Source organism: Cricetulus griseus, chromosome 4 (assembly GCF_003668045.3).
Source record: "Cricetulus griseus strain 17A/GY chromosome 4, alternate assembly CriGri-PICRH-1.0, whole genome shotgun sequence".
NCBI classification, from domain to species: domain Eukaryota; kingdom Metazoa; phylum Chordata; class Mammalia; order Rodentia; family Cricetidae; genus Cricetulus; species Cricetulus griseus.
The window spans coordinates 95,934,683-95,959,876 of NC_048597.1; the positions used below are offsets into that span (position 1 = coordinate 95,934,683).

The 25,194-nt window shown below is 45.0% G+C and overlaps 1 protein-coding gene across 11 annotated transcripts in view; it reads left to right on the top strand.

Annotated features, from left to right (window-relative positions):
• The window catches only part of Cit (citron rho-interacting serine/threonine kinase), a 175,323-nt gene that overhangs the window by 18,777 nt on the left and 131,352 nt on the right, over nucleotides 1-25,194 (top strand). For all 11 annotated transcript variants that reach the window (XM_027414197.2, XM_027414198.2, XM_035443253.1 and 8 more), the window contains exons 5-7: nucleotides 4,527-4,628; nucleotides 19,826-19,968; nucleotides 21,830-21,920. In XM_027414197.2, the coding sequence (XP_027269998.1) occupies nucleotides 4,527-4,628; nucleotides 19,826-19,968; nucleotides 21,830-21,920 (336 nt within the window). The remainder of the gene's footprint in view (nucleotides 1-4,526; nucleotides 4,629-19,825; nucleotides 19,969-21,829; nucleotides 21,921-25,194) is intronic.

Consider the following 25,194-nt stretch of genomic DNA (forward strand, 5'->3'; position numbering starts at 1 on the left):
GTAAGACAAAACAAATCCAACATGCCACATGTGGGCAGACACCTGAGAGTCAAAAAGATGCACTTTTCTCCAGGTCAAAGACCTGAAGTGACTGTGGTGCAGAGGTGTGGACCTCTGGGTGTTTTTTTTTTTTTTTTTTAAATCCTGTTTATACAAGGAGCTAATTAAACCAACTGTCATTGGTAAATGTATGTATCACTGACTAAGAGGATCAATATAAGAGAAAAACAGGGCTCCTAAAGGAGTCACCGTGAGGATTTGGGATTTAAAGACATAGAGAGAGAAGGGCAGCATGAGAAGAGGCTGAAGGAGGCGTCAGAGAGGATGGGAAGAAGTGGTATATCTCAAACAGAGCCAGCCACCTGGGAGAGACCAGCGTGCTTGCACTGAGTGCTGTGACAGCCAGAAATACTCCTCAGGGACCAGTTACTTTAATGGAGTCTTCAGGGCTGAGGCAGACTGAACCACTGTTCAGTGAGCAAGCGAGGCTGGGGTCTGTTGAGATCCAGCGTTCCCTGACCACCTCCCTGTGTGAGTGAACAGGATCAGCCCTCCAGCACTGTAAAGTACTGGGCTGAGCTGCCTTTTCCTAAGCAGCTTAGATTTAGCACCGGGGTTTCCAGGGTGATCTTTGGGAACATGGACAAGCTATTTAAAAACATTTCAGGGCAAAGGATGCAGCTCTGTGGGTAGAATGTTGCCTAGCATGCATGAAGTCCTGGGTCCAGTCCCCAGCACTGCATAAACTGGGTGTGGTGGCCTGAATCCCAGCACTCAGGAGATTAAGGGCTTGTGCACAGAGGCCAAAAGACTTGGGTGTCCTGCTCTGTCATTTCCCACTGTATCTCCTGCAGCTAGGCCATCAGTCAGTGAGTGCCAGTGGCCTTCTTTCTGTCCTACAGTGTTGGGATTATAGGAGAGCCTGGCTGCGCCCAGCTTTTTAAATATTTACTTCTTTATGTGATGTGCGTGCTAAGATACCAATTCAAGTTTTCATGCTAAGCAAATGTGTTAGCCACTGAACTATCTGTCCAGCCTCTAATAGTCTCGAAGCACACCCCTCCCTTTTAGGGAAACTGTGTTTTTGTTTTTTTTTTAAGGTTTTTAAAGATTTATTTATTTATGTAGTGGGTAGTCTTGGATCCCATAGGACTATAGTTATATATAGGAGCAAGCTGCCATGTGGATGCTGGGAATTGAACTCAGGACCTCTGGAAGAATAGCCAGTGCTCTTTACTACTGAGCCACCTCTCCATCCCTCTGTTGCATTTTTTTTTTTTTTTTTTTGGTGGTTTTGAGGACTGACCTTGGGGTCTGGAGCATGCTAGGCTCCTACCCTACCACTGAGTTACACTCCTAACCCTTCAGTTTTCCTCTTGAGGCCTTTCAACTGATTGGATGAGGCCCACTGAGACTGCTGAGGGTGGTCTCCTTGAGCTGCCGAGCACGGCGTCTAAACATCTACTAACCTAGGTTAGTGTCTGATTGAATAACTGGTGTTTTGGCCTTTCCTGGTTTCTGTATAAAATTACTTACCAGAAAATTACCCCCCCACCCCCATCGGCCAAATGACTCAAAAAATGCATCTGAGTACTTAGTATATGTGTCCTTTGACAGGGATGTTTTCCCATGATCCATCATGCAGCCAGAAAATTAGCAACAGCACATTTCTCTTACCCCATTCATACTTCACCAGCTATCTCAATCACATTGTTAGAATAGGATCCAGGCATTTAGTCCTTCTCTCTCTTTGATCTGAGTCAGTTCCTTTTTTTTTTTTTTTCCTGAGTCCCTGTGACCTCCACGGTTCCAATGACAGCAGGCCAGTTATTCCATAAAATTCAAACTTAGCTGCTATGCTTGTTATCCAGGTTGTAAGTGTGGGGTGGAAATATCACAAAGAGGGGGTTCTTTTCCTATTTCTTGCAGCAGATGACTCAGTTCCAACCGGCTACTTTCTGGATTCTCTCACATAGCTCATCGGATGAAAGTGGTGCCTGCCACTCTTCACGGGGGAGTTGCTCTTTTCCCCTTAGTATTTGATGGAGACAGAACTCCCTGAAAGGACAGAACTATTCCAGAACTATTCTTCATGTAACCCTCAGTGTTTGGACTGTGTGAACTGGCCTTTCCTTGTTCTAGCTAATGAGTGCAATCTGTCATGCCCAGAGTGTCTCCAAGGCAGCTCTTCAGATTGGCTCTGTCTCTTCTTGGCAGATCCCTGCCATTCTTGAGTACATTTCTTGTTCTGTGGTGAGAGATGTTCAGGTTTGCCCTGCAGCTTCTTTCCCTGCACCAGCATGTCTCCAGGGATTCCTAGTCAGTGGAAATGGTCCTTAGAGTCTAGATCTTGGAGCTGAGGGACAGCTTGGTAGTAGAAAGCACACTGCTCTTGCAGAGGACCTGAGTTTGGTTCCCTGAGCTCATGTTGGGCAGCTAGCTCACAAACACCTGTAAGCTCTAGTTCTGTGGGAGCCACTGCTCTCTTCTGGCCTCCTGCAGGCACCTGCACACATGGCATAGACACACATACACATAAATAAATAAAAATAAAAAATCAGAGGCCAAGATTTTGTTTTTCTTTGAGACAGGGTTTGCTATACAGCCTTGGTTGTCCTGGAACTCACTCTGTAGACCAGGCTGGTGTCAAACTCACAGAGATCTGCCTGCCCCCGCCCCCTGAGTGCTGGGACTAAAAGCATGCGCCACACGGCTAGAGGCCAGGATGTTAACACTGGGTTTGCATTTCCATTGAACTGTCATTACTCTTAGACCTCTCTCCTGGGTCAGGCTAAGGAATACATGTTTATGTGTATAGTATAGCTGCTTATAAGTTCCCGTGTGTACACTCATGCATATGCAAACATATGGACACATGCATAGATGGACACGTATTTGCTTATTTGCTTCTATGTGTTCATATGCAAAACCATGTTCATACAGTTACCTCTAACTCCAGCTCAACTTTACATCTCTCTCCCAAATCTTTCTCGTCCCTGTGCTTGTGACTTGTGAGTCAGCTCCCTGTACTACCATTTGTACTCGAGATAACCAGCATATAAAGAGAAAATGTTTATTTTGGCTCATACTTTGAAAGTTTCAGTGTAGAGCCAATACCCACATTGCCTTTTTTTTTTCTTTTTTTTTCCGTTTTTCAAGACAGGGTTTCTCTGTGGCTTTGGAGACTGTCCTGGATCTAGCTCTTGTAGACCAGATTGGTCTCAAACTCACAGATATCTGCCTGCCTCTGCTTCCTGAGTTACGGGATTAGTCTTTTTTTTTAAAGACAGTTTCTGACTCTGTAATCCCACTGGTCTGAAACCTCTCTAGATCTACCCACCTTTGCCTTCCGAGTTCTGGGGTTAAAGGTTGAGCCACCACATCCAGCCTCATGCTTTTGAGCCTGTGGCGGGGAGTCACAACTGGTGGTTGGCATCAAAACAGAGAAAGATGAATGGGTTGGAGTTCTATAATCCCTTTCAGGGAGAGCCCCCCAATTACTGGGAGACTTTCTTATGATGCTGTGAGCTAAGGGACAAGCCTTTAAACTCATGGGTCTTTGGGGGTGGGACATCCAAACCATAGTAACTATTTTCTCTGACATTCCACTTTTACTATTTTCTTTAGTTTTTTTTTTTTTTTTTCCTTTTTTTAAGGCCAGGCAGTGGTGAGGCATGTCTTTAATCCCTGCACTTACCAGTCAGAGACAGCCAGATCTATGTGAGTTTGAGGCCAGCCTGGTCTACAGAGTGAGTGCCAGTGCAAAGCTACACAGAGAAACTCTGTCTTGAAATAAAAAAAAAAATAGATTTTATGATTGTTGTGCCTGTATGTATATACGTACGTACATGTGTATGTATGCATATATGTATGTGCACCATTGGTATGTCTTCAGAGTCTAGAAGAGGATGTTGATTCTCTGGAACTGTAGTTACAGGTGGTTGTGTGCTATGATGTGGGTGCTGGGAGTTGAACCCAGGTCCTCTGCAAGAGCAGCAAGTTCTCTTAACTGCTGAACCATCTCTCCAGCCCTCTCACAATTTTCTTACACCAGCACAATCCCATCTATCTTTGTGGACATAGCCTTGTCTCCTCACTTGCCCTACGCCATCCACCCCTATGTGTAGATCCTCTGGTAGCCCATCCTGGCCTGCTGCCACACCTGTTTGCCACTGGCCTCACTCTGCTTGGGCCTGGCACTGGTTGCTCTCTGACTCTCTACCTGGCCTGGATTCATGGCACCTGTTAGAACCATCCAGGAAGTGAAGGTGGAGAGGAAGAGAAAGATATTTAAGCTCTGGAGGAGTGAATTGACTTAAGGAGAGATGTTATGTCTATGACTGGATTGATAACGTGGGCCTGACAAAGCTGAGCCTAGTAGGTTACCACACTTGTTGAACTTAGTGCTAAGTGATTTTTTTTTTAAACCTGGAAACATCAATGTAGACTGAAAGGCAGGACAAAGGCCATTTCCCCTTCACATTTAGTTCTAATACAATTATCTAAAGAGTTTCTTTTCCCTCCAGGTTTCATTTTTCGAGGAGGAGCGGAACATATTATCTCGGAGCACGAGCCCTTGGATCCCCCAATTACAGTATGCCTTTCAGGACAAAAATAACCTTTACCTGGTGAGTCTTCACATCCATCCCCGCGGAATGAGCCAAGGCTCTGATACTCAGATACTGTCAATTGAAAGCGGTTCTTGCAGATATGGTCCTTGACACCGCTCACTCATTCAGTCGATTTTCTGACTATGCACCTCCAGTTCCTTGTTCTAAAGATTAAGAGCTGACCCACTTAGAAACAGTCTACAGTACCGTGGCTACAAAAGGCAGCAATGAAAAGTCATTTAATTTGGAATGGTCTCTAACTACCTTTAATAGAATCTTACTTTAATTAAATTGAGTCAATTAATTTAGTTTTTGAGACAATGTCTCATTATGTAGATCTGGCTGGCCTGGAGTTTGCTGCATAGACCAAGCTGGCCTGGAATTCCCAGAGAATCAGTCATTTGCTTTTGCTTACCCAGTGCTGGGATTAAAGGCATGTGCTACCATGCTTGTTTCTTGCTTTTTAATTTTTAAAAGTTAAGGTAATAATGCATGGTTGATGTAACAAAATATAGTCTGTTCCCTTCTCACACATGTGTGGAAGGCAGATGAGTTTATCTTATAGAAGCAGAGACTAGGATAGTGGCTGCCAGATAACTGGTGAGGAGAGGGAGAGGAGGGCTGGTTAACAGGTAGACCAGTTAGACTACTAATGAGTAGTTAGGTAAAAGGGATAAGCTTTGGTGTCCTGTAGTGGAGGAGGGCAACGATCTCTAATAATTATTACATGCTTCACAATAACTAGAAGAGGAGAGGTTGAGTGGTCCCAAGACAAAGCAGATGGAAGGTGGTGAGTTTGTTAATTGTTTTGATTTGATCATTGTACATTGTATGAATTTATTGAAATATCATATTGTACCCCATAGCTTCGCACAGTTGTTAAGTATAAATTAAAAAGGCACACTAGTATCCCCCAATCCTACCCTAAAAATGCATATACTGGGCCAATGGGATTGCTCAGCAGGTTGGGCTGCTTGCTGCCAAGCCTGAAGACCTGAGTTCGACTCCTGGGGCCTACAAGATGGAGAAGGAGAATTAACTCTTGCAAATTCTGTCCTCTGATGCACACACACACACACACACACACACACACACACACACACACACACACACACACACACTTGTGGTACATGTGTCCACACAGGTACACACACAAGCATACACATACATGGATAAAGAAGTGAAACTTAAAAAGTAAGTATGTACGGTGAAGATGTATGAAGTAGAACCATGGTCTTCTGCTTTCTTTTCTTACATCTCTGTGGGGAACAAATGCTAATAGAGATATATTTGACCTTAACTGTGTTTTACTGGGGAAAAGTTGAACACATTGTTGTAAATACAGCCAAAAAGTCCCCCCCACCCCCAGGAAAGCTAGCACTCAGGAGGCAGAGGCAGTTGGCTCTCTGTAAGTTCCAGGCCAGTCAGGGCCACATAGTGAGACCCTGTCTCTGACATCTTTGATGTTACTACATAGTGAGATACTTCATTGTTTTTGGTGCCTGCATCCATCCGCTTTACCACTGAGCTACAACTCTGACCTTTGGATGGTGCCATAGTTTTCTCTGGTTCCATAGCTTATGGAACACCAAAGTTCATTTGAGGCCCTGTTTAGGTTCTTAGAGGGTTAGTTCTTAAATGAAAGCTGTGTATTCTAGAAACAACCTTTGTTCCTGAATCGGCCCCTGAGGTGAGACTCTCACGTCACCTTGGGTGGGGCTAAGGAGGCTTGTGGAAGGGAGCAGGGAGCTGGTTTTTGTCTGAAACTGCCACTGGGCATTTTTTTTTTTCTTTTTTTGATGACGTCACTGCCCATTTCTGATCTGGAAGAATCAGCCTATTTGCCTTGGTTTCTTATGAATTTCAGTTTTCTCCCTGGCTCTACCCTGCTCTCTGGGTGTTGGTAGTTTGAGAAAAGGATCTTGTTATATATCCAGGCTGACATACAACTCAAGGGTCCTGTTGCCCCAGCGTTCTCTGTAGATGGTGTTGCAGGCACGCACCACCATGCCCCAGGCCCCTGAGCTTTCCTGTGTGTTTGTGGTGTATGTACATGCTCTGCACATGTGTCAGAGGTCAGAGATTGGGCATCTACCTCAGTCACTGTTTCACTATGTGGTCCTGGCTGTCCTGGAGCTCTCTGTGTAGACCAGGCTGGCCTTGAATCACAGAGAATACGCCTGCCTCTGCCTCCTGAGTGCTGGGATTAAAGGTGTGCACCACCACCAACGCCTGGCCACTGTTTTGAGACAGGATCTCTCTCTCTCTCTCTCTCTCTTTTTTTTCTTTCTCTTTTTTTTTTTTTTATTAATTCAAGTTAGGGAACAAGCTTGTTTCACATGTGAGTCCCTTCTCCCTCCCCTCATCCCCATCCCTCCACCTCCACCCCCAACCTACCCCCCACCCCATCCACCTACCACTCCCCAGGCAGGGTAGGGCCCTCAATGGGGGCTCTGCAAAGTCTACCAAATCTTCCTGTGGTGGGCCTGGGCCCTTCCCCATGTGTCCAGGGCCAGAGTGTAACCCTTCACGTGGGATAGGCTCTCAAAGTCCCTTCTTACACCAGGGAAAAATGCTAATCCACTTCCAGAGGCTCCTTGGAGTGCAGAGGCCTCCTTATTGGCATCCATGTTCAGGAGTCTGGATCAGTCTTGTACTGGCCTCCTGGATAGCATCTGGGGTTGATGTGCTCTCCCTTGTTCAGGCCAACTGTTTTTGTGGGTTTCTCCAACCTGGTACAGATTCCTTCGATCTTCATTTCTCCCTCTCTTCAACTAAATTCCAGATTTCAGCTCAGTGTATTTCTGTGGATGTCTGTCTCTGCTTCCATCAGCCACTGAATGAGGGCTCTAGGATGGCATAAAGAGTAGTCATCAATCTCATTTTAGGGGAAGGGCTTTTAGGTTATCCTCTCCTCCATTGCCTGAATTGTCAGATCGTGTCATCCTTGTAGGTCTCTGAAGATCTCCCTAGTTCCAGATCTCTTCTTGGACCTATAGTGGCTCCCTCTCATCCTGCTCTCTCTCTTCTATTCTTCCCCCAACTCAATATATCTGCTCCTCCATTTCCTCTCCTCTACTCCTCTTCTCCTGCTCTTATTGTGGCAGCACCCTCTCCCCTACCCTCATGTTCCCAATTAGCTCAGGAATTCATGCCACTTCCCATTCCTGGGGTCTGTTTGTCCCTTAGAGTCCTTCATGTTTCCTAGTTTCTTTGGTGAAGAGGATTATAGGCTGGTAAACCTTTGCTCTATGTCTAAAATTCATATATGAGTGAGTACATACCATGTTTGTCTTTTTGTGACTGGGTTACCTCACTCAGGATGGTTTCTTCTAGTTCCATCCATTTGCCTGTGAATTTCAAGATTCCATTGCTTTTTTCTGCTGAGTAGTACTCCATTGTATAAATGTACCACATTTTCTCAATCCATTCTTCAGTTGAGGGGCATCTAGGTTGCTTCCAGGTTCTGGCTATTACAAACAATGCTGCTATGAACATGGTTGAACATATGTCCTTGTTGTATGAACATGCACTATTTGGGTATATACCCAAGAGAGGAATGGCTGGATCTTGAGGTAGATTGATTCCCATTTTTCTGAGCAACTGCCATACTGATTTCCAGAGTGGTCTTACAAGTTCACACTCCCACCAGCAATGGAGGAGTGTTCCTTCTTCTCCACATCCTCTCCAGCATAGGTTGTCATTGGTATTTTTTTATTTTAGCCATTCTGACAGGTGTGAGGTGGTATCTCAGAGTTGTTTTGAGTTGCATTTCTCTGATGGCCAAGGATTTTGAGCACTTTCTTAAGTGTCTTTCAGCCATTTCAGATTCCTCTGTTGAAAATTCTGTTTAGTTCTGCACCCCACTTTTTAATTTCATTGTTTGGTGTTTTGGTGGCTAGCTTCTTGAGCTCCTTGTATATTTTGCAAATCAGCCCTCTGTGATGTGGGGTTGGTGAAGATCTTTTCCCATTCTGTGGGCAGTCGTTTTGTCTTACTGACTGTGTCCTTTGCCTTACAGAAGCTTTTCAGGATCTCTTACTGGTGTTGCCCATCAAAGATTCTTCTGTCTCCCTGGTGCTGAAGTCAAGCTGTGTGCTAAAGTGCATGGCTTTTCCTTGGGTCTGGGCATCTGATTTCAGGTCCTTATGTTTGTACAGCAAGCACTTTAGTGATAGCCATCTTCCCATCCCCTCCTTAAAAAAAAAAAAAAAAGCTATATATGTGTGTTGTGTGGGCTGGGATTTGGAGGCCATTGAATAACCTTAGGTTTTAATCCTCAGGAAAGCCATCCACTTCCTCTAAGATAGACTCTCTTATTGGCCGCAGTGATTAGATTAGGCCAGCTGGCCATCGAGCCATAGGTATCCTCCCATCTGCCTCTCTAGCACTGGGGTTACAGGCGAGTGCTGCCACACCCAGCATCCGGCATCCAGCATCCAGCATCCAGCATCCAGCATCCAGCATCCAGCATCCAGCATCCAGCATCCAGCATCCTTTTGTGGATTTGGGGACCAAACTCAGGTCCTTACACTTGCAACGCAAGAATTTGGCCACCTGAGCCATGCATGTCCTTAACCCTGTCAACATCTGAGGTCATGTCCCAGACTACTGAGGTTGTATGAAAGAAAGCATAAATTATTTTTTTCTTTCCCAAATCAGAAAGTTTCTGAATCTAGAATTGCATTCTACAGCAACATAAGTGGCTTCATCAATCACTGAAATACTTCCACTGTGTCCCCTGGGCACCTCTATGGCTTGCTCCTCCTGAAGTTGAACACTAATTTGTAATTCTAGGGCAGGATAATTGCAGGTATATTTTAGTTATTTAAAAACAAAACAAAATCCTGCCTCTTGTACCTGTTGCTTGACCATCTCTTTTCTCTGTCCCCACACTGGTTTCCATTTACATACATTTCTCTGTTAACCTACCGGCCATCCATCCCGCCTTTCCCCCAGGTCTTCCACACTGTGCTACCAAGTCATCCTGCTGTCACAACCCCATCTCTCCTCCCTATACCTCCCCAACAGGACTTCTTTAGGCTGCCCTGGCTCTCAGATTGAACTTGAAGCTCTGAACCTCTGTGACATGAGTTCTAATAGGTTAATTCAGGCTAGCCACATGGCCTTTCAAGCCCATCCCTCCAAGTTTCTCCTTCATATCTCCTTTGCCCCAGGACTTCCTTTGCTTTCGACCTTGCCTCTCACCTCCCTGTTCCTTCTTTCTCTGTTGGTCTGACTTTTTCTCTCTCTAGGTTGGGATCAGATTTTTTTGTTTGTTTTTTCCAGAAATCCCTCCTGGGCCTTCTGCTCCTGGGACAGGAGACCATTTCTTCTGCAGCCTATACCCCCATGCCCATGAGTCAGGGTGAGTCCCCTTCCTAATGGGAGCGATTATGTCTTGATGCTCCTGGTAGATGTTTACTAAGTATATGCCTAAGATATATTCACTGGATGGATGATTGTTCCCACAGAATTCAGATTTACACACAGATTTACCCAAATCATTTCATATTAGGAGTTTAGACTAAAGTATGCAATTCAAGACAAGCCTAAATGAGATTTTTTTCCTTTCTTTTTCTTCCTCCCAAAATTTGGAGTACTGTGAGGAATTTGAACTTGGGATGTTTTGAATTTTGGTGCTTAAAAAATACTTCTTTGCAGTGACATCCCATTGAGCATGGCTTGCCATTTTCCGGTTCACAGCAGAGGTAACAAGAATTCATCCTAGTCTCTGGTTTCCACCAATCAAGGTTAGGATGTAATCCTGGCAGATTACATGGAAGCAGAGCTTTGTTGATGTGGCTCATGAAAATAATCTGTTGCATGTTTCGTGACAGAAACCTTCACCAGTGCCTTTCCACAAAGATGTTGATTTCTACAATGAAAATGTTGTGTGGTGTCTGAATTCTTTTGCAAAATCCTTTGTATTGATATCTTTCAGGCCGAGGGACTTCTTTAGGCTGCCCTGGCTCTCAGAATGAACTTGAAGCTCTGAACCTCTGTGACATGAGTTCTAATAGGTCTTAATAATAAAAGCCCAGAGTTAGATATTAAGGGTGAAAGCTGAAAGATAAGAGAAGCACAGCAGCCAGCCACTAGAGCTCTCACCTTGACAATGTGACTGAAGAGACCAACTTCCTATGTCTCCTCCCATCCATCTCACTTCCTGTCTGTTTGTACAGACCTCCAGAGCTCTATGGTTAGCCCTCTGATCTTCAGGAAAGCTTTAGTTGTTAGAGTATAAACAAGATATCACCACAACCTTTCTGTTTTGTGACTTTACATTTTCTTCTCTCTGTTCCTCTCAAATGATTTTCCCCCCAGTTGCATATAGAGAGATACTAGTTGTGGTAACAAAGAGCCCAACAGTTCATGCTGGTGGGGGGCTTGCTTGGTTGTATGTATTGGTTTAGAACCCAGGTCCCTTCCACATTGTGGCCCCTCTGCCTCTTAGGGGGCTGTCTTTCATGTGATTGCTATTGATATCCTTGTCCCAACTGGATGGTAAGAGAAGAGAGACATTTAGAGAAAGAAAATTCCCTCCACACAGAATTATGTGTGAAATTATTTCCTCTCATGCTCTTGTAGCCAGAATTTAGACCGAATATCTCCCCTGCTCGGGAGACATGGCCACATGCTGTCTAGTTGCTAAAAATCCTTACTGCCGGCTTTTCTTTTCTGTAACCAAATTCATGGGGGAACTATTTAAAGGAGAAAGAATTTATTTCATCCCACAGTTTTAGCTTCTCAGTCCATCATGGCAGGGAGGGTATAGATGAGAAGGGCAGCTTATTAGGGCTGCCAGGAAGCAGAGAGAGAGGGAGAGAGACAGAAGACCTGTGCCCCTGGCCTGCCTCCTTTCCATCAGGACTCCCAGCTTGTATATACTATCACTTATATTCAGGGTTGGTCTCTCTGCTTGGTTAACTCTCCCTGGAAATACCCTCACCGGTATATCCAGACATTGTGCTACTACTGTCTCCCAGGTGCTTCTCATTCCAATCAAGTTGGCAGATAAGTCTGATCATTGCACTGTGGAAGAATAAATAGAAGGGTGGGTTTGGGGGAATAGTCAATGGTCCTCGGGTTCCTAGCTCCACCTTCTGTATACCTGCATCCAGGATGACTTCTGGTGGAATCCTGGTTTTGTTGTGCGGTTGGAGGTTAGTTTTTCATATTCTCTCAATCTCCAATACACACACACCCCTGCAATTCTGTGGATAACATTTTCTTTCTTTGTAGGAGCAATTTGGAAATGAGCCGTTTGTGCCTCTGACCCCAGGGCCTTTGGGGATGCCTTGAGTCAGGAGGGAGTTAATGAAGGCAGTGCTATTGTTTTACCTAGTATGATGTGGTAGCTTATGATGGCTTTGACAATGAGACATGTGCTGTTTTGATATCTTGGCTATGAGTGTCTGTTTGCATGTTGCATCCCTGGCAGCCAGGGTTTAGGAGGCCGCTGCCCATCAGAGAACCTGGCGCTTAGAAGACCCATTCTTGTTCTCTTGCTGTTCCTTGTTGCATCTTCCAGAGTGGTTGCCTCTTTCAGCTTGAGTTTTCCCATTGGTGAATAAGATAGTAATTCCTCTTTTTGGCTCCAATTCAGTTGCCTGCGTGTGTTACTGCCATCGGGGTTCTTTGAGTTTGAAACAGTTCTATGTTCAGGATCTAAGGCGTATTTCAAGAAAGTGCATTCAGAGTTCTGTCCTTGTTAGGAGCCGGGGTTTAATTGCATGGCCTCAATTTGTCTCCACCCCCAGAGTCTTGGATTCAGGAAGTCTGGCTGCTCGGGTACCCCATTCTGTATTTCTCACACACTTCCATGTGCTGCTGGAGAACTGTTGCCTTTTAGCCCCAGGCCTCTGGTTTCTGACTTGCTTCTTCCTTATCTATCCAGTAACAATGTACACATCTGCAATCTCTCATGGTTTGAGGCCCAGGAATGGGCCCTTTTCCCTTACGCTGTCAGCCTTGGGGTACTCCATCATTCTGTGTTTATTTCCTTCAAACTGACCTGCACCTTTTGTCAGTGGCCCTTCCCTAATTCACGTCCTCAGTTACTTGGTTGAGTGTACTGTTTCTTGCTCAGTGTGATCCAGGGCTCTAAAAGGTTTTTTTTTTTTTTTTTTTTTTTTTTTGTTCGTTTGTTTTGTTTTCTCAGTGTATCTCTGGCTGTCCTGGAGCTTCCTCTGTAGACCAGAGATTGGTCTGCTTCTGCCTCCTGAGTGCTAGGCAATTTTTATTATTTTAATAGATGGCTGAATTGGGCTGGAATTCAGACCTTCAGAGATGAAGGCCTTCTCTCATCTTCTAGAGGTTACCTTGCCCTTCCAGAAAAGAAATCAAAGGTCTCTGTCAGGGGCCACTTTGCTTAGAGGAGTCTCATCCTCCCTGATGGCGAAGTTCAGAAACACTGGGCAGAGCACACTGTGACGCCATGGGCACCATTACATTGTCTCATGGTGCACACTGAGTGTGTAAGCATTTCTCTCTCTCTCTCTCTCTCTCTCTTTCTTTCTTCCTTGGTTTTTCAAGACAAGAGTTTCTCTGTGTCTTTGGAGGCTGTCCTGGAACTAGCTCTTGTAGACCAGGCTGGCCTTGAACTCACAGAGGTCCTCCTGCCTCTGCCTCCTGAGTGCTGGGATTAAAAGGCATGCACCACCAACGCCCAGCTGTGTGTGTAAGCATTTTAAGGTGACATTTCTGAGAGGTGGCTTGTACAACATATCTCTGCTGATGCTCTGTGCAAAGTAGAGTTGAACTTGGCTTAGTCCATAACTTGCTAGTGCTATAACAAAGTTCTTGAGACAACCTTTGTGAGGACTAGAAGTTGATTTGGTTCTTGAATTTAGAGGCTGGGAACTCCAAGAGTGTATCACCGGCATTAGGTTGGCATCTCGTCATCCATGATAGCATGGTGGAGAGTCACATGCTAAGACAGTCACAATGTGAGTCTCTGCCTCTCCTTATAAAGCCGCTAATGCTATCATCACACTTACACACAGTATGTCTTTATCTAACCCTAATTACCCACCAAAGGCTACCTCCAAATAGCATCATCATATAAATTTGGGGTTCAATAGCCAACCTGTAAACATTTTTCCCTATGCATATGTATGTTTGTATGTGTGTGGGCACACATGTATGTGGTTGTATGTAGACATGTGTGCATTCATGTGGATGTCCAAGGGTGATGTGGGGAATCTTCCTTCATCAAACTATACTTTATTCATTGAGGCAAGGTTTTTCAGTTGAACCCAGAGTTTGCCAGCTTGCTCTGTGGATCCCTTGATTCTGCCTTCCAAATGTTGGAATTGCAGGCAGGCCCTGCCACTCCCATCTAGCATTTCCATGGATTATGGGATCTAAACTGGTCCTCATGTATACAGCAAGTGCTTTACCCCCTTCCAGTGCTTTAAGCCATCTCTCCAACCCCATCATGTGATGTGTGTGTGTGTGTGTGTGTGTGTGTGTGTGTGTGTGTGTGTGTGTGTGTGTATGTGTGTGTACTGTGTGTACCCTGACATGCTTACATACCTATAGAGGTCAGAGAACACTTTTGGGAGTGAGTTCTCACCATCCACCATGTGGATTCCAGAGAATGAACTCAGGTCCTCAGACCAGGTGCCAGCTGCCCATTCCTGATGCGCTATGTCACTAACCCCAACATGTGGACTTTTGAGGACACATTCAAACTATAAAAATACTAAATAACTATTAAATATGCATACCCCCCACCCATATGCACACACATTCCCATAGACACATTTGTCCTTCATTTTGACTTCGGCACAATGAGTGGAAATTGCCGCTGCAGTCCTGGGAGTATAGATGGAAAATCCAACAGAGAAGCATCCGATCCTTCCAAACTAAACATGAGTAAGATCTGCCCTTTAATTACCATTTGCAGCTGCTGCCGTAGAAGGGTCTGTCTCTGTCGGCCAGAGAGCCTTTGTAAGAGCAAGTCCTTCTGCAGCTCCAAGCCAGGCTGTCTGTCATCTGCTTTGCAGCCTCTGCCATCAGTGGGGTGGCACATCGTTTAGGCCCATTTTGCCGAAGGGCTCTTTCTCACTGTCTCTTCTCCTCAGCTTTTGATTGCTGTGATTTGGTGATTTCCTCACTTGGATGAAATACGCCTATCCTCTGTGTAGGAGATGTCTCGGTCCTTGCAAGGGTAGAAGATCATTGTTTCAATGCCAACAGTCTGGTTATTTTCCAGCCCTTTTATTGTCTGTGATCTTGTCTCGATGTTCAGAAAGCCTCTGAGAAGTCTCTGTAAAAGATGTAAGCAGAAGTGATGGCTGTATTCGAGCCAAGGTCCATTCAAGGGCATAGTGATTCAGGAACTTTGGATCTGACTGGATTAGGAAAACGAATTGGTTGTGCAGCATCATCAATAATGGTCCCAGCGTAGTGCTGGGTGAGCAGCACCAGAACCACTCCTTAAAAATGCATTCCCTGGGTGAGGTGACTCAGCCAGTGAGATGGTTCAGCCAGTAAGGCACTTGTCCTGCAAAGCTGATGGACTTGACTTCAATCCCTGAGAAACCATGTAAAGTTGGGAGGAGAGAACCAAGTCTACAATGTTGTCCTCTGACCTTTACATATACTCCCATACACATATACAACAATAATAAGTAATATAATAAATAGTTTGGGAAAGTGCTTTCCTCAGCTGGGTTTGGTAATGCATGCCCACAAGCCCAGGACTCAGGAGACTGAGGCAGGAGGATTGCAAGTTTGAAGTTAAGAGTGGTTAAGAGTTAGGTTAAGACTCATAGTTTGTGACATTTGATGAGGATCTTGTCAGCCTCTTGGCAGGGCACCATCTTTTACAGTCCCAGGTGTTTGTGAAAGACTCCAAGTCCCGATTCTTTATCATCTCTTTAAGTTAAACAGAATGGTAATTGATTAAACTTGGGTTGTATTCCACACAAACTGTCTTCCCTGTGGACAAACTGTCTCTTCTGTGGGCTCCATGTATTCCAATGAGACCTACATGCTGTAGTGTATTCTTGGGCTGTGGAGAGTGTCTCGGGCTCTTCGGAGTGACTCTGGATGCCCAGAGCCGTTCTGTATTTTGCAGTTGGAGATTTTAGTATGCTAATTGGGGACTGTTGGCTCATGAGGTTTGATTAGGCTCTCTGATAAAGATCCATCCTACTCAGATGTTTGTCATTTGGGGTGTCTATTTTGGCTCTGAGTCGTGGAGTGTACAGGCTAGCAGCTGTTGTAATTTTTGTGGCTTGTTTTTTCAATCAATCCTTGGCTTCTGCAGACATGGGAGGTCATTTGACCCTCAGAAAAGATGAATCTAGTTTGGGTGGCCATCTCGAAAACAGGAGTGAAGAACACATGTCTTTGTTCATTTGTAAGAAATGCTGGTTTTCTGGAAAATTTCTACTGGTCCTACTGAACAGAAGAATCTTCAGGAGTTGATATGTGAGCTCACCAAAGTTGCCAACGGTTGCCGTAGTTTTGACTTTCTCAGCCTTAAACTTAGAAGCCATTCTGGTTCTCACATAGCAGAGCCTGAGGAAGTCTGTAACAGTGATGCGTCACCATAAATATGCATTGTTCTTATTTTTAAACCCTTTGCGTTCTGAAAGTATGAGTGCGTCTGCTATTATCTGTGAATTTCCTTTTGCTGTTTAAGACCCTTTTAATGGCAATATGTATTTAAAGCAGACTTACAAATTAACATTCACCCACATCCCCAGGCCTGTGGAGAACCAGGTTGGAATGAGTGGGTGAGCTCTAGCAAGCCAGGTGGCTCCTGTGGGCTTCTCTAGGGCTGAGGTGAGTAGCTGACGTCATCGTCGTCAACTGTGCTGCGAATTTGGAGGAAATAGTTTTACCCCTTCTCGGTGTCGTACTTGCTGGTGAATCAGTTCACTCTGAGCAACTGTGGTACAGAATGGCATCTTGCTCTCCCAGGGCAGGAGTCCAGTATGTGCAGAACATGAGCTGTGTGAACGGGTCAGTTTCAGGGCTATGAGAGGATGTTCTAGTCCCTGACTTTCCTGAAGGTATCTGGCTCCAGGCTGGCCTGGTGCTGGGTGGACTTCCTGAAGGCTTTAGGAGGACCATGCCTGGGGCCTCTGGGGACCTGTTCTGAGACTCTTCATCTGGCTTGTTCTACTTGGCGCTCTGTTGCTTTGATAAACACCACAAACCAAGACCAGCCTGGGGCCTCTGGGGACCTGTACAGAGGCTCTCCATCTGACTTGTTCTAGTTAGCACTCAGTTGCTGTGATAAACACATCAAACCAAAAGCACCTGGGGGAGGAAAAGCTATATTTCATCTAATGGTTTCAGGTCACAGTCCATCACTGAAGGGAACTCAAGCAGGAGTCGAAGCAGGAATGCCTTTTGGTTGCTTGGCCTCAGGCTGATATCCAGCTACCTTCCTTCCACAGCCCAGGCCTGCCTGCTTAGGGATGGTACCACGCACAGTAGCTGGGAATCAAAATTATGCCCCACGGACATGCCCACTAGCCTTGTGTGGGGCACAATGGAGGTGTGATGGGTCCTTCATTTGAGGGTCCCTCTTCCCAGGTGTTGTCAATGGTGCTTAGCCATCATACTTACCTAGAGCTCCCCCCCCCCCAAGATGACAGGAAAGGCAAACAGCAGGTGGAAGGGTAACAGAATTCACATCCCAGAGCTGGCTACTGGGATGCAGTCATTGCCGTGACTCATGAGGTTTGATTAGGCTGTCTGATAAAGATCCTTGGCAAGAAGCCACAGAAGGGAGGAAGGCTTTATTTCATCTTGACTGTCCTGCATGGCAGGGAAGGTGTGGCTGAAGGGGTGGGGTGGGGCCTCATACCGTATCTGAAGTCAGGAACCTAGAGATGAACTCGGGAGCTCAGCTCTTGTTCTCATTGTATTCAGCCTGGGACCCCAGCCACATTTGAGGTGGCTCTTTTCTCTTCAGTCAAACCTTTCTGGAACACCCCCCCCCCCAGGTGTGTTTCCATGGTGATCGTAAGTGCAATCAAGTTGACAGTTAAGATGAACCATCACAGAGGATTTAGTGTTTCTTGACAGAAGTGCATTTGAAAAAATGTCTTTTCTGGAAAGGGTCGGACACAGGCTGGCACTGGCCAACAAAGTGGACATTAGAGCAAAGGGCAGGAGAACTCCCAGGGGAACAATTGCTGCCACAGCTCAAGTGGGTCCTAGCTTCTCTCCAGCCAGAAAAGAACCACGAAGTGAGGGAAGGGGAGGGGACGGAAGAATGGGTCTCAAGTCAGCTCCAGGCACCAAGCCAGGTCCTCACACAGTATTGCAAGTGGATTAGTCTTACCTGGAGTTTCCAGGGGAAGACCATGAAAGTTTGAAAAGTGAAGTCACCAGGTGAGTCAGACCAAGCTGATTGGCCTCCAGGTGATGTGCTGACTCAGAAATTTTTACATCTGGTTATCATAAGAAAAGATGAAGGAGGGTTGGGGACTTAGCAAAGTGGATAAAAAGTGCTTGGTGTGCAACTGTGAGGGCCTGAGTTCAAAGCTCCAGCACCAGTGTAAGCCAGATTCCTATGTAGTGTGTGAACACCAGCAGGCCCTGTGTGAGCACCAGCAGGCCCAGTGTGAGCATCCCCAGGTTCAGTGTGAGCACAGCAGGCCCAGTGCTCCTGCAGGGAGGTGGGAGGCTGAGGCAGGAGAGTGTCTAGACACAGAGAGCCAGTTTGCCTGGCTCTATGCTGGCAAACCACAGAGACCCTGACAAGATTGGAGTCAAGGACTGACACCTGTTGTTGTCCTCTGATATCCACTGTGTGTCATGCAGGCTAAATGTACCAACATTCACACATGTACAAATGCTTATGAGTGTATATTGTGAGCACACACACACACACACACACACACACACACACACACACACACACACACACACACACATGCTTACATTGATGTTTTTCACTCCTTGCCTGGAATTTTCTTTTCTCTTCTAGTTTTTCTGTTTTTTCTTTTGTCGTTGTTGTTTGTTTTGTTTTTTGAGACAGGGTTTCCCTGTACAGGGATTCCCTGGCTGTCCTGGAGCTCGATCTGTAGACCAGGCTGACTTCAAACTCAAAGATCCATTTGCTTCAGACTCCCAAGTGCTGGGATTAAAGGCATGCACCACCACAACTGCCTGGCCTCTTTTCTTATCAAGCATTTTAGCTATATATTCTGATTTTTTTTATTTTTTTTAAAACTTAAATTAGAAACAAGCTTCATTTACATGTCAATCCCAGTTTCCTTTCCCTCCCCTCATCCCCTGATCCACACTGACTCCCCCCCCCCCAATCCCATCCCCTTTCTGCTCCCTAGGGAGGGTGCGGCCTTCCATGAGGGAATCTTTAAAGTCTGTCATATCACTGTTTTATTTTTCATATACATCAGAAATGTAATTTTTTTCTGATTGAAAAGGCAGGTTATTCTTTATCCTGTACAGAATGCCACCTTCTGTGATATGGACAGCTTTCCACAATGGCATGAATAGCTGGAATCGTGTGTTTTTAATATCTGAGACATAGCCCATGATTTACAGGTATCATGATTTAGCTGGTTTCTTATGCATGGGCCTTTGGATGATTCCCAAGTATATTTCCCTTGTTATAAAAACCATCCAGTAGAGAATCTATTTATTTATCTGTTTTTATCTATGAATTGTAAGTACCAATAAAGTAAATTGTTCAGAGTGGAATAGCTAGGCCAAAGGGTATATATTCATTGTTAAATTTTTAATCGAGATCACTGACTGCCTTCCACGCTGACTGTAAAAGGGAAGAATTGTATTGCATTTACCGAACGTCTCCTATATTCTGCTGTGTGCTGAGGGGAATGCAAAATGAATGTTAGCGCGATTGTTGCCCTCCAGGAATATCCATCTATGCGGTGTACCTGATCCCAGGGAATGTCTGGGGCGTCGACTTGGGTGGGTGTGGGAGGAGGTGGATTTAATTCAATTTCTCAGCCTTGCCTTGCAAGCATCATGCACGGTGTCTGGCTGTTCTTGCATCCCTTGCATTCTCCTGGGTCATGCATGCAATTTCTATAGGGCAAAGACCTTATCCTATATCTTAGGAGACGTGTCACACATTATCATTGCGTTCTACAGGCTTCGTGGTTACAACATTGTTAGGTGGTGTTTGAGGGGTCACTTGAGGTATTCCCTATTTGGGGTGTGTGAAAAATGGATAACTTTGGCATTCTTTGCAGGTTATGGAATATCAGCCTGGAGGGGATTTACTGTCACTTCTGAATCGATATGAGGACCAATTAGACGAAAACATGATTCAGTTTTACCTTGCTGAGCTGATTTTGGCTGTTCACAGTGTGCATCAGATGGGATATGTGCATCGGTAAGTGGGACTCGTAGGAAGGTACTGAGAACTTTCCCGAATCATGCACGGGTACCTGCACAGTAATGAGTGACTGAGTTAACTTTGGAGTCAGAAGAAATCTTCATCTAGCCAGCCTGGCCTGTGATTGGCCTAAAGCTTTCCAAAATGGCTGGCATCTTAGCATGCCCATTCAACCCTGGAATAGAGCTAGAATTGCAATGTGCCTGTTTGCTGGTAAGATCTGGCTATCAGATGTAGCCAGTAGGATCAGAAACTCCCTTTTTTTTTGGGGGGGGGCCCTTTGGGTTCTATGGTAGGAAAACTGACCGGTAGAGGGACTGGCACATCCTGGGAACAAAAGATGGTAATTAACAAAAGCTGTTAATCAGTTTCCTTCACTGTACCAAATACTCACAGGTAATTGGAGAAAAGGTCTCTGTTGGCTCACTGATTTGCAAGCTCCATTGGTTCCTTTGTTCTGTTGCTTTGGACGTATTGCAGAAGCCTATAGTAGAGCAGTAACACTCACCTTTAGCCAAGACACGAAGAGAGATGGGAGGAGACAGGTCCCACGGATGGTTTGAATCTGAAATTTACCTTCACGGCTCGTATGTCTTGGTTGCTTGAAGCAATCAGGTCACGAGGGCTCTGATATCACTAATGGGTTAATATATTGAGGGAGTCATACTTTGTCGGGTGTTTTATTGGGTTCTGGTAACTGGGAGGTAGGGCTGGATGGAGGAAGTCGATCCCTGGAGGACGCATTTGAAATGTACACCTTGTCCCTGTTCTCTGGTGGCTCTATTGTCACCACAGAGTGAGCTACTTTGTTTTGTAACATGCCTGATGCCGTGATCCTCAGTCCTCTTCAGGCTCAAAGCAACAAAGCCGCCTAACCGTGGACTCAAACCTCTGCAGCAGGGAATGAAGGCGACTTTTCTGTCCTAAGTTGCTTTCTCATCTATGAGAAGTGACCTGACACTACTCCACTAGGTCCTACTTCTCGCAGGTTCCACTGTCTCCCTGCTGTGTCACACTGAGTTGTTGCTAGAGATTCCCGTAGCCGTTTGGCCCCAAATAAGCACACGGAGATGCTATATTAATTATGAAAACTGTTGGCCAATGACTAGGGCTTCTTCTTGGCTAGCCCTATCTTAATTATTAACCCATTTCTATTAATCTAAGTATTTCTACATGGTCTTATCTTACTGAAGAAGGGTCAGAACCTGTTACTCCTTTGGTGGCCTACATGGCTATTCTGGCGAGCTCCCTCTGCCAACTTTCCCAGAATTCTCCTTGTCTCCTAGTCCTGCCTGTCTTCCTGCCTCATTGGCCGAACAGTGTTTTATTCATTAACCAATAAGAGAAGCATGTATACAGATGATAACTCCATCACTGAGGTCCAAGCCTTTGCAGGCCACTCAAGGTCCGCATGTAGGTAGCACTTTTTACCACCAGCGTTAATAAGTTGCAAAGATGTTCTGCAGAAGTCTCTGTCCTCAGGTGTCTCTTCACATCCTTTCTTTACCTCAGAGTCATATACAGAGATAGCAGATATAGATCATATAATATAGTGGGGATGCAGAATTTGTGCACTTTGTGACCTTGGTGAGTTCTTTAGGTTTTTTTGGTCTTAGTTTTTGAAATATAAAAATGTGAGCCTCTGGTAGAAACAATCATCTGATAGCATCACATTTGCTTTTTCTCCCTCTCCTTTAAAAAAATTAACTTTCCAAGATGGGTGCTAATCATTCCTATCAACAGTGGGGAAGGTCTGCATAGCATAATACATGAGCTTGGATTTTTCGCTGAATTGAAGCCCAAGGTTTGTTGATTGGCACAAAGACAATGCTAATGTAAGGCCTTGACTTTCTTACAGAGACATCAAGCCGGAGAACATCCTCATCGACCGGACAGGACACATCAAGCTGGTGGATTTTGGATCAGCTACTAAAATGAATTCAAATAAGGTGATTAGCAAACAGCATGAGCCAGCTTGGGGGAGGCAGGGGTTGCCCTGCAGAACATTCTGTGGCCCTGTGGATTTGGTGGATGCCAGGCAGCAGTGGTGGGTGACATTTTAGAGCCTCAGCTGTCAGTGTTTGACACTTTCGGAGTGGGGGCAGGGTAGGGCTGCAGAGATGTCCCCCAGATAGTGGTGCCCTTTTGTTATACTCACTAGTACCCTGCCAACTGAGTATTGCTATATTTTCACTAAACAAAAAAAGGGGAAATGTTCATTTTCTTTCCCCTTACCTCTTCCAGAGACTGTTTTCTCTTACATCACCTAGGTTTACTTTAAAATATTTTGATGATACGTGACCTTCTTTTTCTTAACTGCTCTCCATATGTAGCAAAATTGCAATTAGTCACTGGAGAATTTAAACTAAATATCTTGAAGTGTCAAGAGCTAATATTCAAAGGGCCATTTTCAAGTCTTGGACTTTGGGTAAAAATTAAATTGTGTTCCCTGTGCTGGTTAGGAAGCCAGGAGAGGAACAGATCAACAGTGAGGCTACTCTTGAGAAAGATGACCAAGTTACAAAGATAAAGAACGTAAAATCCTCTAATAAAGTTGGCTCATCCTAAAATGTGAATTTCAAGGTCAGCTATGTAGAAAGGTTTAGTCTGAGGGGAAAGTCGACTTAAGCGGTAAGCCCGATTTCACTAGTGAGCCACTTGGTGACTCAGGCAAATCCTAGGGAACTTGGCTGTTCATCCTTTCTCCAGAAGACAAAGATTCTACTTAAAATGCATAAAATTGGAGGCTGGAGAAAGTACTCTTCAGAATGCCTCCTAGGCCTGAGACTTAAGTCCTTTATATGAAGGACAATATGTAAAATTACTTTTTCATCCCCAGATTCCTCTGGGAAAGGTGGATATTATTAGGTTGATATTAGGAAAGGGCTTAGAGCTGCGTTAACTCTGTGCACTTTGGAATCCGGCCTGTGTGTTCTGCAGCCCCGAGAACTTCTTGAGGTAACTTACTTGGCATTTAGGCTGTTAGAAAAACAGAATCTCGATGCAGTCGGAACTCAACTCCAGCATTACTTTTTCCCTCATTTGGGTTCTATTTATTTATTTAATTTTTTTGAGGATTTATTTTTACTAGTTTTATTTGTGTCTGTGTCCTTGTGAATATGTCACCTGTGTGTGTGCGCCTGAGGAGGCCAGAAGAGGGTGACAGACAGATTGCCCTCTCCCCCAAGCTGAAGTTACAGGATGTTGTGGCTGCCTGGCATAGGTGCTGGGACTCAAACTTGGGTCTTCTAGAAGAACAGCAAATGCTAACAGTTGAGCCATTTTTCCAGACCCCTCAGGTGATTATTTATTAAGAATTGTGTAACCAGGGGCTGGTGCAATAGTTCAGGATGTGTTAAGGCACTCCTTGTCAGTTCTGATAAACTGAGTTCGATCCTGGGGCTCACATGGAAGCCAGAGCTACACAGAAAAATTTGTCTTGTAATGCACCCCCCAAATAAATAAAAAATAAAAATTAATGGTTGTTGAGGGTCTAGCTCAGCAGTCAAGAAGGCACTTTGCATGGGATGAGACCGTGAGTTGCGTCTGTGGCACCTTTGCTTCCTTCCCACCCCAGTCATGTATAACTTAGAAATAGATACAAAAGCCAGGCAGTGGTGGCATACGTCTTTATTCCCAGCATTAGGGGAAGCAGAGGCAGCAGGTGGATCTCAATGAGTTTGAGGCCAGCCTGGTCTACAAAGCTACAAAGAGAAACCCTGTCTTGAAAAACAAACAAACAACAAAACAAAACAAAACAAAAAACAAAAAAGAAAGAAAAGAAAAGAAATGAAAGCTCAGACATGGATTGAATTTAGTGAAGTAATGCACAGGGGATAAATCAAATAGCATAAAGCTTTTATAGGGTTCAGAAACTCAGATTATATTAGTGACAGTTATAAACTAATGTGCTTAGAAAAAAATATAGTATAGGTTTATACTCTGACAGTGTAACCTTTTGCCATTGCCATTTGAGTTTGGACAAGTGTTTGTTGTGGGGAGCTGTGCTGTGCATTATTGGATGTTTAACTGGATCCTTGATTTCTACTCACTAGATCCAAACACCACCCTCCACTCAGTTATGACAGCCCCAAATGTCTCCCAGAATACCCAGGGGTGGAGGGAAGAAAACTACCATGAGTTAAGAATAGTGACTGAGTCGGGCATTGGTGGTGCACGCCTTTAATCCCAGCACTCAGGAGGCAGAGGCAGGCGGTTCTCTGTGAGTTCGAGGCCAGCCTGGTCTCCAGAGCAAGTGCTAGCATAGGCTCCAAAGCTACAGAGAGAAACCCTGTTAAGAAAAACCAAAAAAAGAATGGTGACTGTAGATTAAAAAGCATCAGGGAAATAATTAGAGTTGGCAAAAATGTGTCTGCAGTAAGAATAGCCTACGGGAAAAAGAAGATTATGATTTATCATCTCTGTTCCATAAATAAAGAGCAATGAAGAGTAAGGCTTCTGAGCTGAGAATGGTGATTTAGGCATTAATGCCAGCACCCAGGAAGCAGATGCAGGAGGATCTCTGTGAGTTAGAGACCAGCCTGGTCTACATAGTGAGTTCTGGACTAGCTGGGGCTCCATAGTGAGCTCTTGTCTAAAAAAAATGTAAATCCCTGACCCTGCAGCCAGCTGTAGTGACTCTCTTTAGAGCATTCTTCAAATTTTCATCTGGTGCTTCAAAACACCTTCTTGAGTTCTAATTGTAGGAACCTTCACTCCAGGCGGGAGATGCTCGGGTTCATTTTGGTTCAGAAGTCGGTGATCAGACTCACGTGGGAGCACTGTGCTGCTCTCCTCCCTGTGCTTTTAGGGCCAGAGTGTGGAAAGCAGATGAGGACAAGTTTAATATGTTTTTAGTGTTTTGTCTCATGTCTGTGTGTGTGTGTGTGTGTGTGTGTGTGTGTGTGTGTGTGTGTGTGTGCGCGCGTGTGCTCGCGCGCGTTTGTGAGTGCAAGAGTGTGTGTGCTTGTGAATGCACATGTGGAAGTCAGGATAACCTCCAGCGTCACTCAGTGTCTTCCTTGTTTTCTGGGATCTGGGATCTCTTGGTTGTCTCGAGGCTGGCTGGCCTGTGGGTTCCTGGGGACTCTCCTGTTTCCACCCCTAGTCTCACGGTAGGAATGTTTGGCTTTAGTGGATTCTGGACCTAGAATTAGGGTCCTTTGGCTTACACTTTACCCACCGAGCCATCACCCCACCCCCTCTAGCAGTGTCTGAAATGTA